Genomic DNA, 20,120 nt, shown 5'->3' with positions numbered 1-20,120 from the left:
ATATCGAAAGAATAAAAGCAAATTACATACATAAAAGGGCCACAGGGTTCCAGGAAGGAAGATTTGTATTCTTTGAATTTGGAAAGGTAGTATTTAGTTAGAATTAGATACAACTACATGTGTCAGAAACCCAAGGAATTAGTAGCTTAAATAAAATAAGGATTTATTTCTCTTTTATATTAATGAAGTCTGGAGTAGGAGGTCTAGGGATAGAATATCTACTCCAAAGTCATATTAGATTCAGGCTCCTTTCTGTCTGGCTGCTCCACCAACTTTAGCATGTTGCCTCATGGTCCAAGATGGCTGTGCTAGCTCCAGCCATCACATCTATATTCCTGTCAGCAAGAAAGGGGAAGGGAGAAGAAAGGGATCCTCTTCCTGGGAAAACACTTCCAGAAATTTGTATATAATGCTTCCAATAATATTCATTAGCCAAAACTTAGTTATGTGCTATATCTAACTGCAAGGGAGGCTGGAAAATGTCATCTTTATTCTGGGCAGCCATATGGCCAGCAACAAATTGCAGGTTATATTACTACAACAGATGTGGAGACTGAATAAAGAGAGCCAAGAGCAGTCTGTGCTGAGGTGGGAGGGTACAGTCCATTACTAGAAAGAAAATGATACTAACAGCCTATCAAGCATACACACAAAGTACTAAAGAGTGTGAAAAATAACTTTTCTTTATCAGTCTATGTAAGCCTCACCTTAGAGAAGTCATTCAGGAGGTGTATTTGCGAGGGTTCTCCAGAGAAACAAAACCAAGGGAGGCCTTATCATAAATAAGAAGAATTATTCCCCTCTGGTAATCACTACTCTGTTCTTTGTATCTATGTGCTTGTTTTTATTTGCTTTGTTTTGTTCATTTATTTTATTTTTTGTTTGTTTATTTTGATATTCCACATATGAGTGAAATCATATGATATTTGTCTTCTCCACATGACTTATTTCACTTGGTATAATACCCTCAAGATCTATCCATGTTGTTGCAGATGGCAAGATTTCATCTTTTTTATGGCTGAGTAGTATTTCATTGTGTATATATACCACATCTTCTTTATCCATTCATCCATTGATTGGAACTTAGGTTGCTCCCATATCTTGACTATTGTAAATAATGCTGTGATAAACATAGAGGTGTGTATATATTTTCAAATTAGTGTTTTCATATTTTTAAAATACTCAAAAGTGGGATAGCTGGATCACATGATAGTTCTTATTTTTTGAGGAATCTCTATACTGTTTTCCCTAGTGGTTGTACCAATTTACATTCCCATCAACAGTATATAAGGGTTCCCTTTTCCCACAACCTCATCAACACTTGTTATTTCCTGCCTTTTTGATAATAGCCATTCTAAAAGGCATGAGATGATAACTCATGGTTTTTATTTGCACCAGAAATAATATTTAATCAGACATCTGGGTGGCCCAGTCAAGCACCACATAAAATTAACCATCAGATGTCCACCCCTTGTAGGGGAGGGTAATAGCTTAGTGATGGAGTGCATTCTTTGTATGCATGGGGTTTTGGGTCCAATCCCCAGTACCTCCATTTGAAAAAAAAAGACATCTACCCCTTGTCAACTTGACATCTGCATCTCCTTAAACCATACTTGATGTACAAATAAAGACAATAACCAGGTCATAATTCCAAACATGATACCACTGTCCTGAGTGCAATTGAAAACTCACTAACCCCGTCCCCAGAAGAGGCAGTAAAGTCCTTGAGTGATGTTTACTCTTTTCCTCGATATCCTGTAACTTAAATACTATGATGTAAAATTAACACTATGTACATGCTATAATATAAAGTCATAAAGGAATAAGAGAGGAAAACACCCAAAGATACTTGCTTAATATATATGCATATATACACACAAATATATTCATAACAAAATAAGGGGGAAATACTCTTAACAATTGCAGTCCTCATTTCTGTAACTGGGCACATGTTTGTACCTAGGATTTATTTTTTAAACTTATTCATTAAAATAAATTTTTTTAGGTGGGGAGGTGTTTGGCTTATTTATTTATTTTAAGAGGAGGCACTGGGGGTTGAACCCAGGAATTTGTGCATGCTAAGCATGCATTCTACTACTTGAGCCATACCCTCCCCCCGAAACGTACTCATCTTTGTTAATTTTCTTCCCCTTAACAGAGGCCCTGGGTTCAATCCCCAGTACCTTGTGCATGCCAAACATGAGCTCTACCACTGTGCTATCCACCCCCACTCCCTGTAGCTGGTATTTATAATTATTTTCTTCGACTATCTATTCTTTTTTTTAAAAAAGTGTTTGTTTGGGGGGAGGTGGGGGAGGTAATTAGGTTTATTTATTTACATATATTTTAATGGTGGTCCTGGGGATTGAACCCAGGACCTGCGCGTGCTAATTATGCACGCTACCACTGAGCTGTACTCTCAGTCCCCGTTCCACTACGCATTCTGCAGTCCCCTTGCCTTCAGCAAGCACCTCAGCCGGTCATAGTGCTTCACCTGGTGGGGTGATTCCTGAAGGCTCTGAGCTATTAGTAGTCCTGCCTGGTGTGGGTGGTTGTAGTTTTCCACTGACCTTAATTACAGGGCATGGTAATACTAAGAGACACCCTGAGGGATCTTGTGTATCCCAGACAGGCTCTTCCTGACCTCTACGGTGCAGTAGCAGTCCAACTTCCCTTTGGTCATCAGGACTAATCACCAGAGCCAGCACAGTAACTTCCTTCTTTGCCTCTTGATTCAGAGGCAGTGAGGAGCCCAAAGTGGGCAGGGGGCTGTTTTAACTTCCAGTTCAATGAAATCATTGTTGTGTCTCCTTGGGGAAGCTTTTCTCCTGGAACTAAGACTTCTAGGCCAGCAGAACATACTGTTGTGAGAACAGAAAGCATACATTTTGCAAGCGGGTCACTAGAGGTAATAGTGAGTCGTGCCACTCCCATTTCTAGCTCTCCATTCCTGGACCTGTGAATCCTGGCTATGGGAGACAGCACCATACACTGGGCGCTGATTCAGAGCATATACAGCTTTCTGGGGAAGCTTATCCCTGTCTTGCAAGGTTTTGCCATCTAGCTGGTGCTGCAACTATGTCTTCAAAAGACCATTCCATTTTTCTATCAAGCCAACCGCTTCAGGATGGTGGGGGACATGAATCTTATGAGTGTGGATTTATTGCTGCATTTCTTTTGCTGTGGAGTGAGTTTCCTGATCAGAAGCAATGCTGTGTGGAATACTATGATGGTGAATAAGGCATTCTAAAAGTCCATGGATGGTGGTTTTGGCAGGGAGGGTAAATCCATATCCCAAGTGTCTGTTTCAATAACTCTGTTGGTGGAAATGTAAACTGGTGCAGCCACTGTGGAAAACGGTATAGAAACAGTTTCTCAAAAAACTAAAAATAGAACCACCATATGTACCAGCAATTACACTCCTGGATTTATATCCTCCCCCCAACCCCATTAATTTGAAAAGATACATGCACCCTAATGTTCATAGCAGCATTATTTACAGTTGGCAAGACATGGAAGCAACCTAAGTGTCCATTAACAGATGAATGGCTAAAGAAGACATGGTATATACACACACACACACACACACACACACACACACACACACACACACACAAAGGAATGCTACTCAGCCATAAAAAGGAATGAAATTTTGCCATTTGCAGCAACATGGATAGACTTTGAGAGCATTATGCTAAGTGAAGTAAGTCAGACAGAGAAAGACAAATGCTGTATGGCATCACCTATATGTGGAATCTGAAAAATACAACAAAATAGTGACTATAACCAAAAAAGCAGACTCACAGATACAGAGAACAAGCGATTAGGTATAAAATAAGCTACAAGGATATATTGTACAACATGGGGAATATAGCCAATATTTTAAAATAACTATAAATGGAGTATAACATTAAAAAATTGTGACTCACTATATTGTACACTTATAACATGTAATATTGTAAAGCAACCATACGTCAATAAAAAATTCTCTTTATCTTTTGACAGTTTGATTATAATGTGTCTCAGAGTGGATCTCTTTGAATGTATCCTGCATGAAGTTTATTAGGCTTCTTTGTTGTGTAAATTAATGTTTTTCATCAAATTTGGGAAGTTTTTAGCCATTGTTTCTTCAAATATTCTTTCTGCCCCTCTCTCTCTCTTTTCTTCTGGGACTCCCAGTATGCTTATGTTGGTGTCCTGGATGGTGTCCCACAGGTCTCATGGATTTGTTCATTGTTCTTCATTCTTTTTCTTTCTGTTCCTCAGACTGGATAATTTCATTGTCTGATTCTTCCTTCTCTCAGCTCAAAAGTGTTGTCGAATCCCTCTAGTGAATTTTTCATTTCAGTTATTATAATTTTCAGCTTTGGAATTTCTATTTGATTACTTTTTATAGTTCTGATTTCTTTATTGGTATTGTCTGTTTGGTGAGACATTACTCTCATGCTTTCTTTTAGTTATTTGGATATGGCTTTCTTTAGTTCTTTGAGCATATTTAAAATAGATGTTTTAAAGTCTTTGTCAAGTAAGTCAATGTCTAGGTTTCTTCAGGGATGTTTGCTAGTGATTGCTTTTTTTTTTTTTTGTCTGTGTATGGGTTATCATTTCTTGCTTCTTTGTATGCCTTGTAATTTTTTTTCTATTTTTTCTTTTATATTTTTATTGTGGTAAAATATACATAACATATACACACATACATTCATATACCATATACCACATCCTCTTTTATCCAGTCATCTATCAATGGACACTTAGGTTGCTTTTATTTCTTGGCTACTGTAAACTGGAGTGCATGTAAATTTTCAAATTAGAGTTTTTTCTAGATATATGTCCAGGAGTGGGATTGCTGGATCATATGGTAAGTCTATTTTTAGCTTTTCAAGGAATCTCCATACTGTTCTCCATAGTGGCTGCACCAATTTACATTCCCATCAACAGTATAGGAGGGTTCTCTTTTCTCCAATCCTCTCCAGCATTTATTATTTGTAGACTTTTGAATAATGGCCATCCTGACCCGCATGAGGTGATAGTTTATTGTAGTTTTGATTTACATTTCTCTATGATTAGCAATGTGGAACATCTGTTCTTGTGCCTGTTGGCTATTTGTATGTCTTCTTTGGAGAAATGTCTCTTTAGGTCTTCTGCCCATTTTTTGATTGGCTTGTTTGTCTTTTTTTTGATATTGGGTTATTTGAGCTGTTTGTATATTTTGGAAATTAAGCCCTTGCCAGTCGCATCGTTTGCAAATATTTACTCCCATTTTGTAGGTTGTCTTTGTTTTGTTTATGGTTTCCTTTGCTGTGCAAATGGTTATAAATTTGATTAAGTTCCATTTGTTTATTTTTTATTTTATTTCTTTTTCCTTGGGAGGTTGACCGAAGAAAACATTGCTACAATTTATGTCAGAGGATGTTTTGCCTATGTTCTTTTCTAGGAGTTTTACGGTGTCATGTCTTATATTTAAGTCTTAAAATTGAGCCATTTTTAGTTTACTTTTGTGTATAGTGTGAGGGAGTGTTCTAACTTCATCGATTTACTGTCCAGCTTTCCCAACATCACTTGCTGAAGAGACAGTCTTTTCTCCATTGTATATTCTTGCTTCCTTTGTCAAAGATTAATTGACTGTATATGTGTGGGTTTATTTCTGGGCTCTCTATTCTGTTCCATTGGTCCATATGTCTGTTTTTGTGCCAATAGCATACTGCTTTGATTGCTGTAGCTCTGTAGTATTGTCTAAAGGCTGGGAGGGCTTATGCCTCCAGCTTTGTTCTTTTTCTTCAGGATTGCTTTGGCAATTCTGGGTCTTTCGTGATTCCATATAAATTTTAGGATTATTTTTTCTAGTTCGTTGAAAGAAGTCATGAGTAATTTGATAGAGATTGCATTAAATCTGTAGACTGCTTTGTGTACTATGGCCATTTTAACAATATTAATCCTTCCAATCCAAGAGCATGGCTATCCCATTTCTTTGAATCATCTTGAATTTCCTTTTTCAATGTGTTATAGTTCACAGCATAAGTCTTTCACCAACTTGTAAAATTCCCAAGCATTTTATTTTATTTTTTTATGTGATTTTAAAAAGGATTTTTTTTTAACTTTCTCTTTCTAACATTTCATTGTTAGTGTAAGGAAATGCAACAGTGGAAATCAGATTTTAGCTCGTTCCCTGGATTTGATGTTGTTGCTATTTGTTCTAGTTGTTTGTTTGTTAACTTTTCTGAAGTAATTTAGTTAATAAGTCTGTATTCTTTGTCATGTACAGCTACTGAAGTCACTGTTTCATTAGTTTAGTGGTCAACACTAATTATTGGACAGGGATTCTCTTAAAAACCTACACAAAAAAACCAAACCAAACAAACAAAAAAAACCTCCCAGTCTTTGTAGGGAGATTCCATGTGCATGTTGGGCATGCCTTCACCACTCAGCCAGGAAACTTACAACTCTGCCTTAGTCTTCACTTCTACTTGTGCAGAGCCTCAGGACAGCCAGAGGTAAAAGCTCAGGGCCTTCTTAGATCTTTCTTGAGCATGCACACAGCACTCAGCATGAATGTGCCTTTCTAGAACCCCAGGAATATATTGGAGCTTTTCAAAGTCCTTATTCCCCTAAACATATTGCTCCCCAGCCTTTCTGATGAAGCTTTTGGATTAGTCTGTTTTTTGCCCCACTGTTATCCACTGCCTCAGGCAGCAGAGACTAATCCATTTGCCTAAAAATGTTTTTGAAAAATGTTCCCTGGTTAGTGGCTTTAGCAGAAGGCAGGCAGGCAAGATAAAGAACAAATCTTGGAGCAGGCCTTTGAGGGAGCCACCAAACAGATTAACTAAGGATAGTCTGTGAGTGGAGTCCATTCTGCTCCCTCCTGTACTGATACTAGGAACGCAGACCATTATTTTCAAAGTTACTGAAGAGCTGAAGAGTGGGGGATGGGACTAGGGTAAGTTAAAATGCCACAAAGTGTGCTGTTCTTACTGAGATTCAGCCATGGTCTTGAATAAGCACTCCCTGGGTTGCTTCAAGCTTTTATTTAGTTTCCAGAGTTCTGAAAAATTTGCTGCTAACCATTTCTGTCAATTATTTTTGTTGCTTTTATGGAGGGGTGGGCTTTTGGAGTTCCTTACTCTGACAATTTCTCTGGAGATTTCCCTCCTCTCCCCAAAACTCACTTTAAAATCCCAGTAAAGCAGCTCAAAGACAGTAGGTTCAAGTAAGTGTCCTCCAACCCTGTGTTTAGTGGAATAGTGTGGGTATTGCCAAAATTCATTTGCTTCTAAAGGAACAATGCCACATCATTCTTCTCAAGGTCTTTCTTCCAAAGATGTTGGGCTGCTTTCCACACTGATCAGATTTCCTCTGCCACATCTATAGAATGAAAGGTTATGGATAGTCCTCTCTTGCCTTCTTGTCAGGGAACTGAAGTTCAGAGAGTCTTGCTGACTTGATCAAGGTCACACAGAAGGTGGGGATAGAGGTAAAACGCCAGTCTCCTGACTCCCCACCTAGTGATCTCAAGCTAGGGAAACAGGTGCAGGTTGCTCTGTGGGAGAAGAGTGTACATTTCATAGCTTTCCTGGCAGTGCAGTGTGATCATGTGACTAGGTTCTGCCCAATGGGATGTTGTATGGCAGCTTCTAGGAAACTTTCTTAAGAGACAGTGAGCATACAGCTTCTACCTTCAGCATTCCTTTCTCCATCCTGCCACCATCTTAAGCCATGAGGTTGAGGTCATGTAAGGTGGAACAACAAAGTAGGAGGAGCTTGGCTTTGCATCAATCCTAGATTGCCTACCTAGATGCAAATGTGTGAGAGAAATAATATTCTATTATGCTTAAGTCACTCTTATTTGAGTTTTTTTCATCCCTCGAGATGAACGTTACCCTAATTAATATAGTATGCAATGGACGAGGAAACCAAGGCCCAGAGAAGTGAAGTGACTCGTGGTCTGTAATATAGGAGTGGTATCTCCACATGTATTTCTCACTACAGAAAAACCAAGATAAGATTAAAAAAAAAAACCCACAAAACCCTAACTCAAAATCGTAAAAAGCAAAACAAAACAAAACAAAACCACAAATCAGCAATAATATGTACAGATGCATGAAAAAGAAAACTTACAGAATACAGATTTCTCTGTTTTAAAGTCATGGAGGATTGACTAACCCTTCATACAGACTCTGTAAATCCTTTTCCTGGGACTTTTTTTCCTAGTCACACAGGTAGCTCCATTTCTGGGTTTTCCTTGCAGTTGGGTTGGTCAAATGACTAAGTTTCATCCAATAGAATATGAGTGGAAGGGATGTGCCCTGCTCCAAACCTGCCTCGCCCCCCCAACTCCCATACCTGTCCTCCACGATCCTCACCCAGCCAGCAACTGAATGCAAAGGACCCTAAGGGTGGAGTAACCAGGTAAGGGAGACTTGGTCCCTGAATCACCCCATGGGAAGCCACCTGCTGCCCAGAACCACCCCATTGGATTGCTATGAGGATGAGAAATAAGGTCATGTTTTGGAATGTATTTGTTTGCAACCATAATTAAAATACTGTCTCTTTTCCACTCTTTGCCTCAGCTCCATTTGGGTTGGAAGCTAGCCTGAGTTGGGTAGACTTTGAGCCTGAGGCAGACCCTTGTTAACACAGCTACAGGTATGGTGACATTTTCATTCTTTCCTGGTCTCAAGTTTGGTGCCTAACACATCTAGCTGCCTCTGTGTGAGATGACACTACCTGTCTGTGCCTCCCTGGCCCCTCCTGGTTCCTGGTCTCCAGGCAGGGAGACACTGCCTCAACCCCTGAGATTGTGTGTTGGCTCTGGCAATTCTGGAGATCCATAGTTCCTCTGAAGTCTTGTCTGTTTAATATTCCTACTTAATATTTATCTGCCTTTAGGGTGATTGCTTAACCTAGTTCTTCAAAAAATGATAAGTAAATGATGAAGCGACTCTTAATTGCATCTACAGCTCTGAACTGACACCAGGGACTAGTCTTTCAGAGTAAACCAAACTGTTGAGTCTCTTCCCATTTTCTCCAGTTAAAAAACCTACAGCCCTTTGGGGACCACGTACAAAATTCAGGAAATCTCTGGGTCACAACTCACTTGCTGGTAGCCTTAACAGGCAGGTCTTGAGCCCAGTGAAAGAGCAAAACTCTAGTTCTCAGTTCTGCTCATGTCCCTTGGGGAAGGTATGGAAGTGGCTTGTCAGAAGACACCTGTTTCTTTTAGTGATTAGGCATTTCTGTAGTGATTTTCAGGGTAGGCTGTTCTGCCTTTAAGGTACATTTCCTTGAAGTTTCTGTAGCAGCATCCAGCTCTCCATGATGGCTACCATCTTTCTATGCCCTCCCCCCACCCCCAGGGGAACAATCTTTACTTTTTGGTCTGGCTAGGTATCTGCTATTTCCCTCAAACTCAAGAAGTCACCTCAACAACAGAGCATAGAGGAAAGAGCCTTCACTAACTCTGGGGCCTCAGGAAAGTCACACATGCCACCTTCCTTAGTCTCCCATCCTCACTTGTCAACTGGGGAGAAGAATGACTTTCCTGCCTACCCTAAACAATGGTGAATATTAAATGACAGGAGGTTTGTGAAACTGACTGCCTGCAGAGCACCCGAGTACAGGAGGAATACCTATATCATTCTGCTTTAGAAATTATTCAGCTTTACCCTTTCTGTTTCTAATCCTTAGCTCCCTACCCCGAATCCATCAGGGCCTGGCTCTTCCCTCAGGAGTGAAAGGGAGGAGTGACTCACAATTCCTGGTTGGCCTCCTTATTAATTAAGCTTCACTCTCCTTAGGCCTGGACTGGTGACCTCCCTCATCAGTTCAGGTGTCTCAGGGCACCTTTCCAGGGTCACCAATGGCTCTGCCTCAGGACAGTAGGGTATTTCATACACCCTATCTTGAAACTGACAGAATCACCTAGCTCAGGTGGAATCTGAGTGCTTGCATCACCTGCAGCTCTGCAGGTGGAGAAGGGGATGGGGCCTTCCAGTGGGGCCCTAAGTGTGTGTATGTCGGTGGGGGAGCGAGCCAGGGATGGGCCTGGTCTGTTCTGGTCTTTGAAGAGCAGGGTCTAGGCTCCCCCTCTTTTCTGACCTCCTAGAGCCCCAGAGGTAAACCTGTGTTAACTGAATGATGCTTTATTTACTGCCCACCAGACAGCCCTGTCCACAGCACAGGATAAAGGGGGAGGGGAGGATGGACAAAGAGGAGGGGATCCCACCAAGGACTCATGTCTCAGCCCTCACGGTCCGGAATCCGCCTAATCTTCCCCAGCAGACTGGCAGAGACGAGGCTGGTGTCGCAGGAGGGCAAAGAGGGAGGCGGGGACAGGCTGACCCTAGAGTCCCAAAGCTCTCTTTACTGCGGAGTAACCCGCGCTGGTTGAAACCTCCTCCCTGGTATTTGACGGTGAGTCAGGACTACACAGTAGAGGGCAAGTGAGGAAACCGGGTAAACTATCCCGATTGTTGTGGAGATACTCGCTTTCGCCGACTTAGGCGGGTCACTGAGGCTGCGAGCTCCGCTGCGCCGCTCGCTCAAGAGCCAGTCTTGGTTCCGCGTTTCGCATCGTCCTCGCACTGCTGGGGGCTGCTTCCGATCCCCGCGGGAGTCATTCTCGTCCCTGCCACCCGGGGCCCCGGGGCTAGGCGCCGCTCCAAACCTGTAGGGCCCCTGTAGGGCACCGCGCTCGCCTACAGCCGGTACTCTGGGAAGAGTATGCGCTGCAGACTCGCAGGGACCAGCTTCAAACGCTGGTCCTGCCGCTGTAAATGTAACCGACTCTGGGCAAGTTCCCGAACCTGGCGTCTCAGTTTCATGTGCCAGTAATAATAGCTTCTTTGTGTGGCCGCTGTGAGAATTAAACGGATACCAGGTGTGTAAATTGCCCGATGCCGAGTAAGTGTTCAAGAAATGCCAAGTATGACCTGTTACTCTGGGGACCACGAAGTCATTGAGCTGCTTCTCCACGGCCCAGGTCAAGTTACCAGGTTAAATCTGCCAGCAATGAGCTTTTGAACTAGTGAGAGGTCCTGGCTGGGCAGCCAGCACAAGCCCTTGGAAAAGATCTTAAGGAAGGGAGCAGGGAGTCGGCAGCTCTGGAAGGTCCGCCCCCGCGGCTGCTCTTGCCTTCCTATCTGATCCGTCATTTTCTTTGTAGGACCCCAGGCGGCAGGTCTGACTCCCGAACCGGGGCAACCGAGGCATCACTCCGCCTGGAGACTGCAGAGCCCAAGCGTGGACCACTTGAGCCTGAGTGCCCTGGAAAGGCAGAGGTGAAGTGCCCTGAGCCGGGATGGCTACCAAGGATGAAAGAATTGCAGATGTTTTTGTCGCCCACCGCGCGTCCCAATCGCCTCGGCTCCAGGCTTCTGCCTTACGCCCAGCCGCTAGCTCAAAGGGCTGCGGGCTCCCGCGGTCTCGGGCTCCCTTACCCGCAGGACCTGGAGCTTCGCGTTATCCCCAGCAGCGCACGGGCTACTCGCCCCAGAAAACCGGTCGCGCCGGGCTTGACACCAAGCGTGCGGTTTGGTTTGCGGGGGCCTTGGCCGCCGGGAGCAGGCAGAGCCGCAGAATTTCTCCCTGCAACCTGCCAGGGTCGGAGCGGGTACACGCTACTCTGAGTGAGGACGCGTCCGATACTCCGGGTGGAACCGGCCACTGAGAGTTCTCGATTTAGCCCTAACAACGGCCAGGGCTGCTAGCATACTAAAGAAGGCGTACTCCTACGTGTCTGCCCTGTGCCAGCCTGTCAGGTTTGTGGATCTTCCAATAAAGGGAGAGTTTGGGGCAACTGGGGAGCCTGTCGGGCCTCACTAGGGGGGCTTTCTTGGGGCGCATCCATACGATATTATTTAGCCCTGCTGTTGAGATTGCAGAAAAACAGTGGGAAGCTCACCCCCTTGGAAGGCACACATTCTGACCCTCAGCCCTCCGATTCCACCCCGCAACCCAGGAGAAATTATTTCCAAGCTGCAGCCACACCAGGGACCCACGGAGTTTAGAGATGAGACTCCAGCGAGGCGGCGCGCAAGGCCTTGATCCTGACACGGGGCTCGAGATCTTTCCAGGCTCCACTGCGCGGCTCCCAGCAGCAGCGATCCAGAGATTTTCCTTTCCTCCCCGCTCACCCTGCGGGTGGCCAGCAGTGGCTCCAGGAATCTAGACTAATTCGCGCCTGGTTGGGTTCCTGCGGCGCGAGAGGAGAAGCTGGTCGTCCTCTAGCCCCAGGCGCCTCTGCTTACAAGCCGCATTCCGGGCTCCCCGAGTGCCCTGGGCCTCTCAACGGTTCACCTGCACACCTGTGTACTCAAAGAGAGCCACGCTTTCAAGGCGCACGCCCGCCCCATCTACGCACACCAGCGCGTTTTCCCACCCTATCGAGCGCACACGTTGTCTCCTGCCTTCTCAAGGCTCCCAGTACATCCTCACGCACTGAGTCGCTTTCCTCCCCAATATCCCTGGGCAGCTTGAGAGACAAGGATACCCAAGACGTAGTGTTGGGGCTGGGAACCCGAAAAAAGAAAGAGGCCCAGGCTGGAGCCCAAACCGTCCTCTGTCCTTCTCCATCTGTCTCTCAATCAAAAACACTTACATATTTCCCTTTCCCAGAGCTGGCAACATCCCCGAAAGAACTGGGCCGCTGGTGGAGTTTTGGAGTCGAATTCTCTGCTTCCTGACTCCCGCGCCCCTGCTCGGCTTGTCCCTGCATTTATAAGGGGCCGAGGTGATGTTTCCTACAGGGACTGGAGAAAACTGAGGACTGAGTAGACCAGTGTTCTCTGCCCAGATCTCCCTGGCTCTCTTTAACCTTTGCTTGTGTGGCGTGCGTGCCATCGCAACCTGCTTCTCAGGTAGACACGCCACTCCCTCAAGATGCTCTACGGGTTAGGACATGAGAGTGAGTGACCCGAGTCCTGGTGAAGCTTGCTGAGTGCCAGGACTGGGGTGGGGAAGCACAGTCAGCCCTCATGTTCCCCTCTGCCTTCAGTGGCCCTCAGCTTTTATGCCCTCCAGAAGCAGAAGAGTCAGCCAGCTGCCTTCCAGGTCTGGGTTCTACCTTCTTCATTAGGTTTTTACCTTCGAGGATGTATATGGGACCTGACTGGGAATAAATGTAAGGCAACTCGGTCAAGGGAGCAGAAAGGGAGATTCCGTACTTCCAATCATTGTGTCCCTTCAGGTGACCAGAGCAAAATTCTTAGCTTGCGGGGCCACTGCGGAGGGGAGGGGCGACAAGTCGCTGTGAACCCTGTTTGATGAATGCTGACAGGGAATGGCTGTATTCACCTGGCAACATCTGTACAAAAGTTACTTGGCATGGTCCGTCTAGTGGAGTGTGGAATGGAGGACTGGCTGGTATAGATTTATACAGTAGGCAAGTAGCTGCTAGGGTTTATTTTCAAAACTTCTGCATAGTTTCCCCCTTTAAATAAATATTTTCAGGGTTAGCTTTCCAAGGGGCAGGGAGAGAGGGAAGTTGCAACAAGTAGCTCCACTAAGCCAGAAGAAAGCTCTGGGGCAGGCACCCTGCCCCCTACCGGCGAGTCAGAGCTCCGGGCAAACTCCAGGATCCCACCTGGGCTTAAGGAGAGAGCTCCACAGGTGGGATCGTTGACTGGCTGCCGCCTCGGGCTAGGACCATCTCCTTTTCTGGGCTACAGCCACCGGCGCTGAGGTCTTCTGGGCCGGTTGGACATTAAGGCTGGGCCCTGGCCCCAGAAGGTTGATGGGCTGAAACTGGCTGCTGGCAGGGGCATCAGTGTGAGTATGTGGATTTTCAAGCTTCTGGGGAGAATCATGAGGTTGTGTTTGTGTGTGTGAGCACAAAGACAAGGTAGAGGCTCATTTGTGTAGGTACCTCACGTGTACGGGTGCAGGGAAGTGTTTCACCCGAGGACACGTGTTTGTGTGTCTGTGAAAATGGGTTGGGGGCCTATGCATGTTTGTTTGTTTGTGTGCATGTGAACATATGTGTGACATAGGATGTATTTCCCACCAAGTGTGAGGGGGTGAGTGTTTTTGTATTACTCACAGTGCACGGCACATAACAGGCTTTTAGTGCTAGTGAATCGAATTATAAATGGGTACGTGTCCTTATGAAAGCGGGTATAGAGCCTATTTGTCTATGCCTGTGAGTGTGGCAACAGGAGGGAGGTGGGGGTGATGCAGGCCACAGGGGCTACTGTGTTTCCTCCCTTCCCGAAGTAAGCACAGGCCTGTGGGCTCAACTCGGCTGACTCAGGGCAGCTTCTGTGTCACTTGAATCTCTCTGGATCTTCAGACAGTAGCCAGCTTTTCACCCTTCCAGTCAGCGAAGGGCCCTATGAGCAAAGGCCAGGTCTCAGGAAGACCTGCGTTGTCCCCTGAGAGCACAGCCTCCAGGCGAGGCCACAGAAGCTACTGGGGCTGCATTTCCTCTTGGGGTGCAGGGGCCGTGGGGTGCTTGGTGCCGTCTTAGCCTGCGAAGGGTTCCCTTGACTTCCACGCCTGTACAGAGGAAGGCCAAGGCATAGCCTCTCACACCAAGTTAGCCTGCCCAGCTGCCAGAGTCCCGGAGGGCCTCACTGGCAAGGAATCTTTGATATTGAGAAAGTCCGCGCAAAAGGGTCTTAGGTGAGCGCTGATTCCATCCGGGAGTAAAGCGCAGGAGAGCTCCCCTGAGCTCCAGGATCAAGGGGTCGGAAGAGTGCCTCATCCCCTTTATCCCTTCCCACTGGGATGGAATACAGTACCTACAACTACCACGACCTGAGACGGAAAAGCCACAAATTCCTCCTGCTTCGGATCTACCTGGACCAGACTGGAGGTGTAGCTTAAAGGGAGGGCTGCATCCCCTAGAGGGGAGGTGGTGCTGCAGGTTATTTTACAGCCACAGAGGCACCTACAGCGCACCACGCACCGAAGTGCCCCCCCCCCACGCCCGCTGGACCATAGAAGCCCCTGCTCCCACTTGCTTCCCGATTAGAACACATGCCTGAGTGCTCTGCTCCCCAAGTCTCCTGGACTTTCCTCCTTCCCAAGCCCCTTCATTCCAAACCAATAGATTTCTGAGCGTGGAGGCCTCTGCTCCATGGCCACACGCACGACCCGGGATTCACAGTGGGATCAGTGGCTGTCCTTGGGGCCAGAGAAATCTGCCTAGTGCATCATGCCTGGTTCTGGGGATTGCGACAATGGCTAAGGAGTCCACCCTTCAGGAAACTTCCGATTTGTTCCCCAGCCTTGGCATTTCCAAATACATGCACCCACGTTCTGTACACAGCCTCTCATTTCCTACCCCCATCCCCAGGTTAAGGAAGAGGTGGTGAGGGCACTGCTCTGCTGACGGGGGGAGAAGAGTCCCCAAGAAGAGCAAGCCCCCTCCCTGCTTCTAAAGGGAGCTTCCGGGACAAGAAAAGAGACAAGAGAGTTTGGGGGCAGGAAGTTTTGGAGTATTCAGTCCCTTCACCTTGCGATTGATACACGTTGCGTATGTGGGAAGGCGTCTCCCGGTTTCCGGGACTCATGGGGCATCGCTGCCCAGAACAGTCCACCAGGGGTGTCGAGTCCCTGTAGGGAAATCAGACACAGCTGCACTCCCGGCTCGCGGGCCTCATGGTATATAACCATGTATATATATTCATGATTTCTAATTTTATTATAAAATAAAAGCAGAAATATTTTCCGAAGAACATTCACATGAGGGCATAACAGGGAGACGGCAAGTCCGCGGCTCCGAGGCACGCTCTACGGGGAGCACGGTGGCCACAGTCCCGGGAGGAAGAGGAGAGCCGGTGGCAGGGCCTCACGGAGGGAGAGGGGTCAACGGCAAGGGGGCGGTCGGGGGCTTGCGCGCTGCCGCTCCTTCTATTTCACTGATGTTACTAGGCGCAAAGCTGACACCTGCCGCCCCCGAAGATCCCCGGGAGAGGGCCTCTGGGGAACGCCTAGGTTCAAAGTCCCTGTCTTTCCTTTGCTCTTCCCTCCTCCCCCTCCCACCCCAGGACAGCGAGGAGGAGTGGGGGAGGGCAAATAGACGGCCAGGACCGAGGAGGAAGACGGAGGGGTACAGGCAGAAAGGTGCAGGAGGCTGGCGGGGAGGAGAAACAGAAAAACTAAGAGTAATAGAAGCCTACCGAGATGTGGCAAGCCAGAAGCATAGAGGGAAACAGACAGTGAAAAGGGGGAAAGGAGAAGAGAGAAGAGGAAGAGAGAGCCAGGAAGGCAAGGGAAGAGAGAGAAGACAGAAGAGAAGGCTGGGAGAGAGAGTAGGAGGATGGTGTATAATTTATTCCCTTCCCTGGTTCAAGACCCTGGCCCGGGCCTCCAAAGGATCTCCAAAGCAAGTTGTTGAAAATAAATCCCGAACAAAGACCAAACCAGAGAGCCATCTGCCCTGCCCGGGCCGGCTGTTCCGCCCGCTTAGCGCGCGGCTTTTTCAGTACCTGGTGGGGCCGCCGGCGCGGGGCGCCCTCCGGACACGGCCTCTCTCTCGGGTCCCCAAGCGCCAAGCCCACAAGGCGAGCACGTCGAAGCAGGCGGGGCTCTAGGAGCCCAGGTCCACGAGGTTGGCCGACATGGGGTTGAGGATGGAGTCCTGCAGGCCGTGGTGGTGCTGCAGTGGGTCCACGCCGCCTCCGCCCGGCACGGGCACGGGCACGGCGCTGGGGCCCGGAGGGTGGCCCAGGCTGTGCAGGGACGGCAGCCCGGGTGGCGGCGGAGGGCTGAGCAGCAGCGCGGGGCTGGACGACGAGTGGTCTGGCGTCCCCGACGGCGTCTTCTCGTCCTCCGAGCTGCCTAGCACCGACTTGCCGCTGCCGTTCAGCGATGCAGCCAGCGGATTGTGGCTGTTGGAGTTGGAGTTCTCGCTATTCTCCCTGCAAGTTCAGGAGCAAAGCAGCCAGGTCAGCCGGGAAACTGAGGCCGCTGGGCGCCACGTCGCCTGGAGCCAGAGCTGCCGCGCGCAGCCTGCGGGTGTTTTCGGTTTCTATCATTTTCTCGGCCAGACCTGGGCTCTGGTGCTTTCGGTTCTCTGTCTCTCCAGACCCGATTTCTCTCACGCATCCTTCTGCCTATGTTGTTTCTATCTCCCCACTTGCTCTGCTCTTAATCTCACGAGTATCTTTCCTGCTCTCCGAGGGTTCTGCTCCCCACCCCAAGTGGCTAACCTTCTTTTCCAAAGTAAAGGGGCAGGGGCACAGGGCTCAGTGGAGTTGTGGGGGAGAGGAACAGGGAGGAAGAGAAGATGACCTGATTTTCAAGTCACTCTTGGCTCCTCAAACCAGGGTGTGCTGCGAAGAAGTAGGGCCAGGAGAGTCAGGGACCCTAGATTCTAGGCTCGAGGTCCCACTTGAAGTGGAGGAGCTCACAGGATTTCATTTCCCTTTACTTTCCTCTGCTTGAGGAAATCCCTGTCTGGGGAAAGTTTCCTGGAGCTAAGGGTCCTTTCCCTTTAGTTCCAAACTTCCAGGCCTTGTTGGAGTTTTCCCTGCTGGCCCTAAAGATGCAGGACTTCCTTTCCCTGGCAGCACAGTAGAAACTGCAACTGGGGGCTGGAAGCTGGGGGCCTATAGGGCAGCTTCTTGGAGAAGGGAGAAGGAAGAACCAAGGGAATCGCCAATCCTGGCCTGGACTTTCTCACATACCAGAAACTGAGGGACTCCTCAGCTCTCACTTGAGGCCTGGCCTGAGAGCAAAGTTCTTTAGGATTCTAGATACATGTCAGACTGGGCAGAGGGGGACCTCAGCAGGGAGAACCCACCTCCTACCCTGCCTTTGAGTGACAGCCCTGGCCCAGATTTGGAGATTTGAATTCTTGAGTAGATTCTCTCTTTACTGGCTTCCTAGGGCCTTTTCTTTCTGTCTTCCTGGAAGGGAACTTCCTACAGGGCTGGCAGATGAGATTTTACAACTGTGGATACCCCAAATTCATGGTCTTCAAGACCAAGGTCAGTTTGAAGCTCCCCCCTACCCCCTTTCCTGATTCCACTGCTCAGCACCCCCCACTCTGAGCCTGACAATTCACTGTGGGCTGCACACACCCCATACCACACACCCCAGGTGTCTTGTTTTGCTGTTACACTCAGGCTGGATTCTGTTCCCATAATCAGTTTCTTTCCCATTTCCCCTCTAGATTTGGGGTTCTGAGGGGGCCACAGAGCTGGCAGCCACAAGGGCCTAACAGTTAACTGCAAGGCTAGTTCAGGAAGTCCTGGGTTCCCCAAGGACAAGCAACTCTCAGCCCTTTTAGCTTCTCTCGGCTCACCCCAGACCTGCAGACCTACCTGCCAAAGAAGGTAGAGCCTGAGGAGAGAGGGGCTAATGGCTTGGTGGGCCAGGGAAGGGCTGATGGGTCCAAAAAGGCAGAAAAAAGGACATGTGTTTCTCTTCTCTCCCCGAGCTGACACTTCCTCCCCAAGCCGTTTGCCTCTTGGTCCTTTCTATGCGGGATAAAAGACTTTCCTTGTCAACTCCCATATCCAGACAAGGAAAATTCTTGCCCAGGCCCCTCCACATACGGGTCCTATTGAAAAAGTTCCAATTCCAGTCCTGACCCCTAATCACACTATGGCCTGGAGCTGAGTGAGGCAGACGGGAAGTTCTGGGAAGTACTGGTGAATTCTCACAGGCAGTCAAAAACCCACAACCCCTATAGTTCTCTCCAAAAGCCTACCTTGCTGGGAGGACTATCAGGTCCTACCTGTTGGGTCTCCCTGGCCTGGGGTCCAGACCCACTGTCTTGCCATTTCCCCAAAGCTTGCTGCTTCTCCACTTTTGCTCACAAGCGACCAGGGAGTTAGTGGACAACTTCTCTATTGCTTTGCCCGCTTCAGACAAATTTCTTATCTCCCAGTGTCCCGCAAGCACCGTCTGGGTCAGATCTGGCAGCAGCAGGGTCCTGGCTAGGACTAGGGGCCGAGCTCAGGCCTCTCCCGGGGGTGAGGGGACACCCTGGGCACCCCTCCCTCGAGCCCAGGGGAACTGGCGCCGAAGCTCTACTTACTCGTACCTTTCCTTGGCCTCGGCTGCCCGGTCGCGCTGCCGCCGATTCTTGAACCAGTTGCTGACCTGCGTGGTGGTGAGGCCCGTGGCCTCCGCCAGCTCGCGCTTCTCGCGGGGTGAGGGGTAGGGGTTGTGCGCATACCACTCGCGCAGCACGCTGCGGCTTTTTTCCTTGAAGCAGTAGCTGGTCTCCTCGCCGTCCCAGATGGAGCGCGGCAGCGGAAACTTGCGGCGCACGCGGTACTTGCCCACCGCGCCCAGGGGCCGGCCGCGCAGCTTCTCCGCCTCGATGTAGTGCGCTTTGAGCCACAGCTGCTGCAGTTTGGCGTGGTTGTGCGGCGAGAACTGATGGCTCTCCAGGATCTTGTAGAGCTCGCGGAAGTTGCCGCGGTGGAAAGCCACCACCGCCTTGGCTTTGAGCACGCTTTCATTCTTGTGGAGGTGCTCGCAGGCGGGCAGCGACCACAGGAAGCGGCCCAGCCGCTCGATGTTGCCGCCCTGCTGCAGCACCTCGCACACGCAAGCCACTTGCTCCTGCGTGAAGCCGAAGGTAGGCAGCATGGACATGGTGCCAGCTGAGCCCCCGCCCGCCCGCGCGCGCCCTCACCGCGCTGCGCGGTCCGGCATGGACGCCTCCCCGCCGGGCCGTCCGGGCCGAGAAGCGGGCGGGGGGGCCCCTGGCCTGGCGCTGGCTCCCGGCGAACCCCGAGTCACAGCAATACCTCGCCGAGCCCGCCGCGGGTCCCGCGCCGCTCCGCGCCCCCGCTGCCCGCGCGCCTCGCCTGCGCCCTCGTGCAAGCCCGGGGGTCGCCCGGGGCGCCGCTCCGCATGCTCCGCGCCCTGCTGCCCGCCCGCCGCTTGCTCGCTTGCTTCTCGCTTGCTCTCCCTCCCGTCTAGCTCGCTCACTGCTTTTTTAATAATATTATTCTAAGCGGGCATGAGGCGCGGCGGCCCGCGCCCTGATTGGTCTGGTTATCTGACCCGGGGCCTGCCCGCGCCAGACAATAGTCAGAGTCAAATTATTTGCCATGGAGACGCTGTCAGTCACTGGTAACCCGAGCCCCGGCGGGCCGGGCGTCTCCCCCCGGCCGGCTCCGCTGACAGATCGCCGGGCTCCGTGCAAAGCGGAGGGCGGC

At 49.0% G+C, this 20,120-nt stretch overlaps 1 protein-coding gene across 1 annotated transcript; it reads right to left on the bottom strand.

The window, feature by feature from the left end:
• Positions 1-16,528: 16,528 nt before the first annotated feature.
• On the bottom strand, positions 16,529-19,844 carry SIX2 (SIX homeobox 2). Its single transcript, XM_031672619.2, has 2 exons — positions 18,992-19,844; positions 16,529-16,859 (listed from the first exon to the last, which is right to left on the bottom strand). Exons 1-2 carry the CDS (start codon positions 19,549-19,551, stop codon positions 16,529-16,531), a joined length of 891 nt encoding a protein of 296 aa, XP_031528479.1. The 5' UTR covers positions 19,552-19,844.
• Between the last annotated feature and the right edge of the window lie 276 nt (positions 19,845-20,120).

The sequence above is a fragment of the Vicugna pacos genome, chromosome 15 (genome assembly GCF_048564905.1).
Source record: "Vicugna pacos chromosome 15, VicPac4, whole genome shotgun sequence".
Lineage (NCBI taxonomy): Eukaryota > Metazoa > Chordata > Mammalia > Artiodactyla > Camelidae > Vicugna > Vicugna pacos.
Note: the sequence above shows the minus strand (reverse complement) of the source record. Positions and strands in the feature narration are given on the sequence as shown.

Bases quoted from the DNA above. Each gene is read 5' to 3' on its own strand.
- SIX2 (XM_031672619.2), bottom strand. From the start codon at position 19,551: ATGTCCATGCTGCCTACCTTCGGCTTCACGCAGGAGCAAGTGGCTTGC. The intron at 16,860-18,991 runs GTACGAGTAAGT...CTGAACTTGCAG, and splicing joins GCAGCCGAGGCCAAGGAAAG to GGAGAATAGCGAGAACTCCA.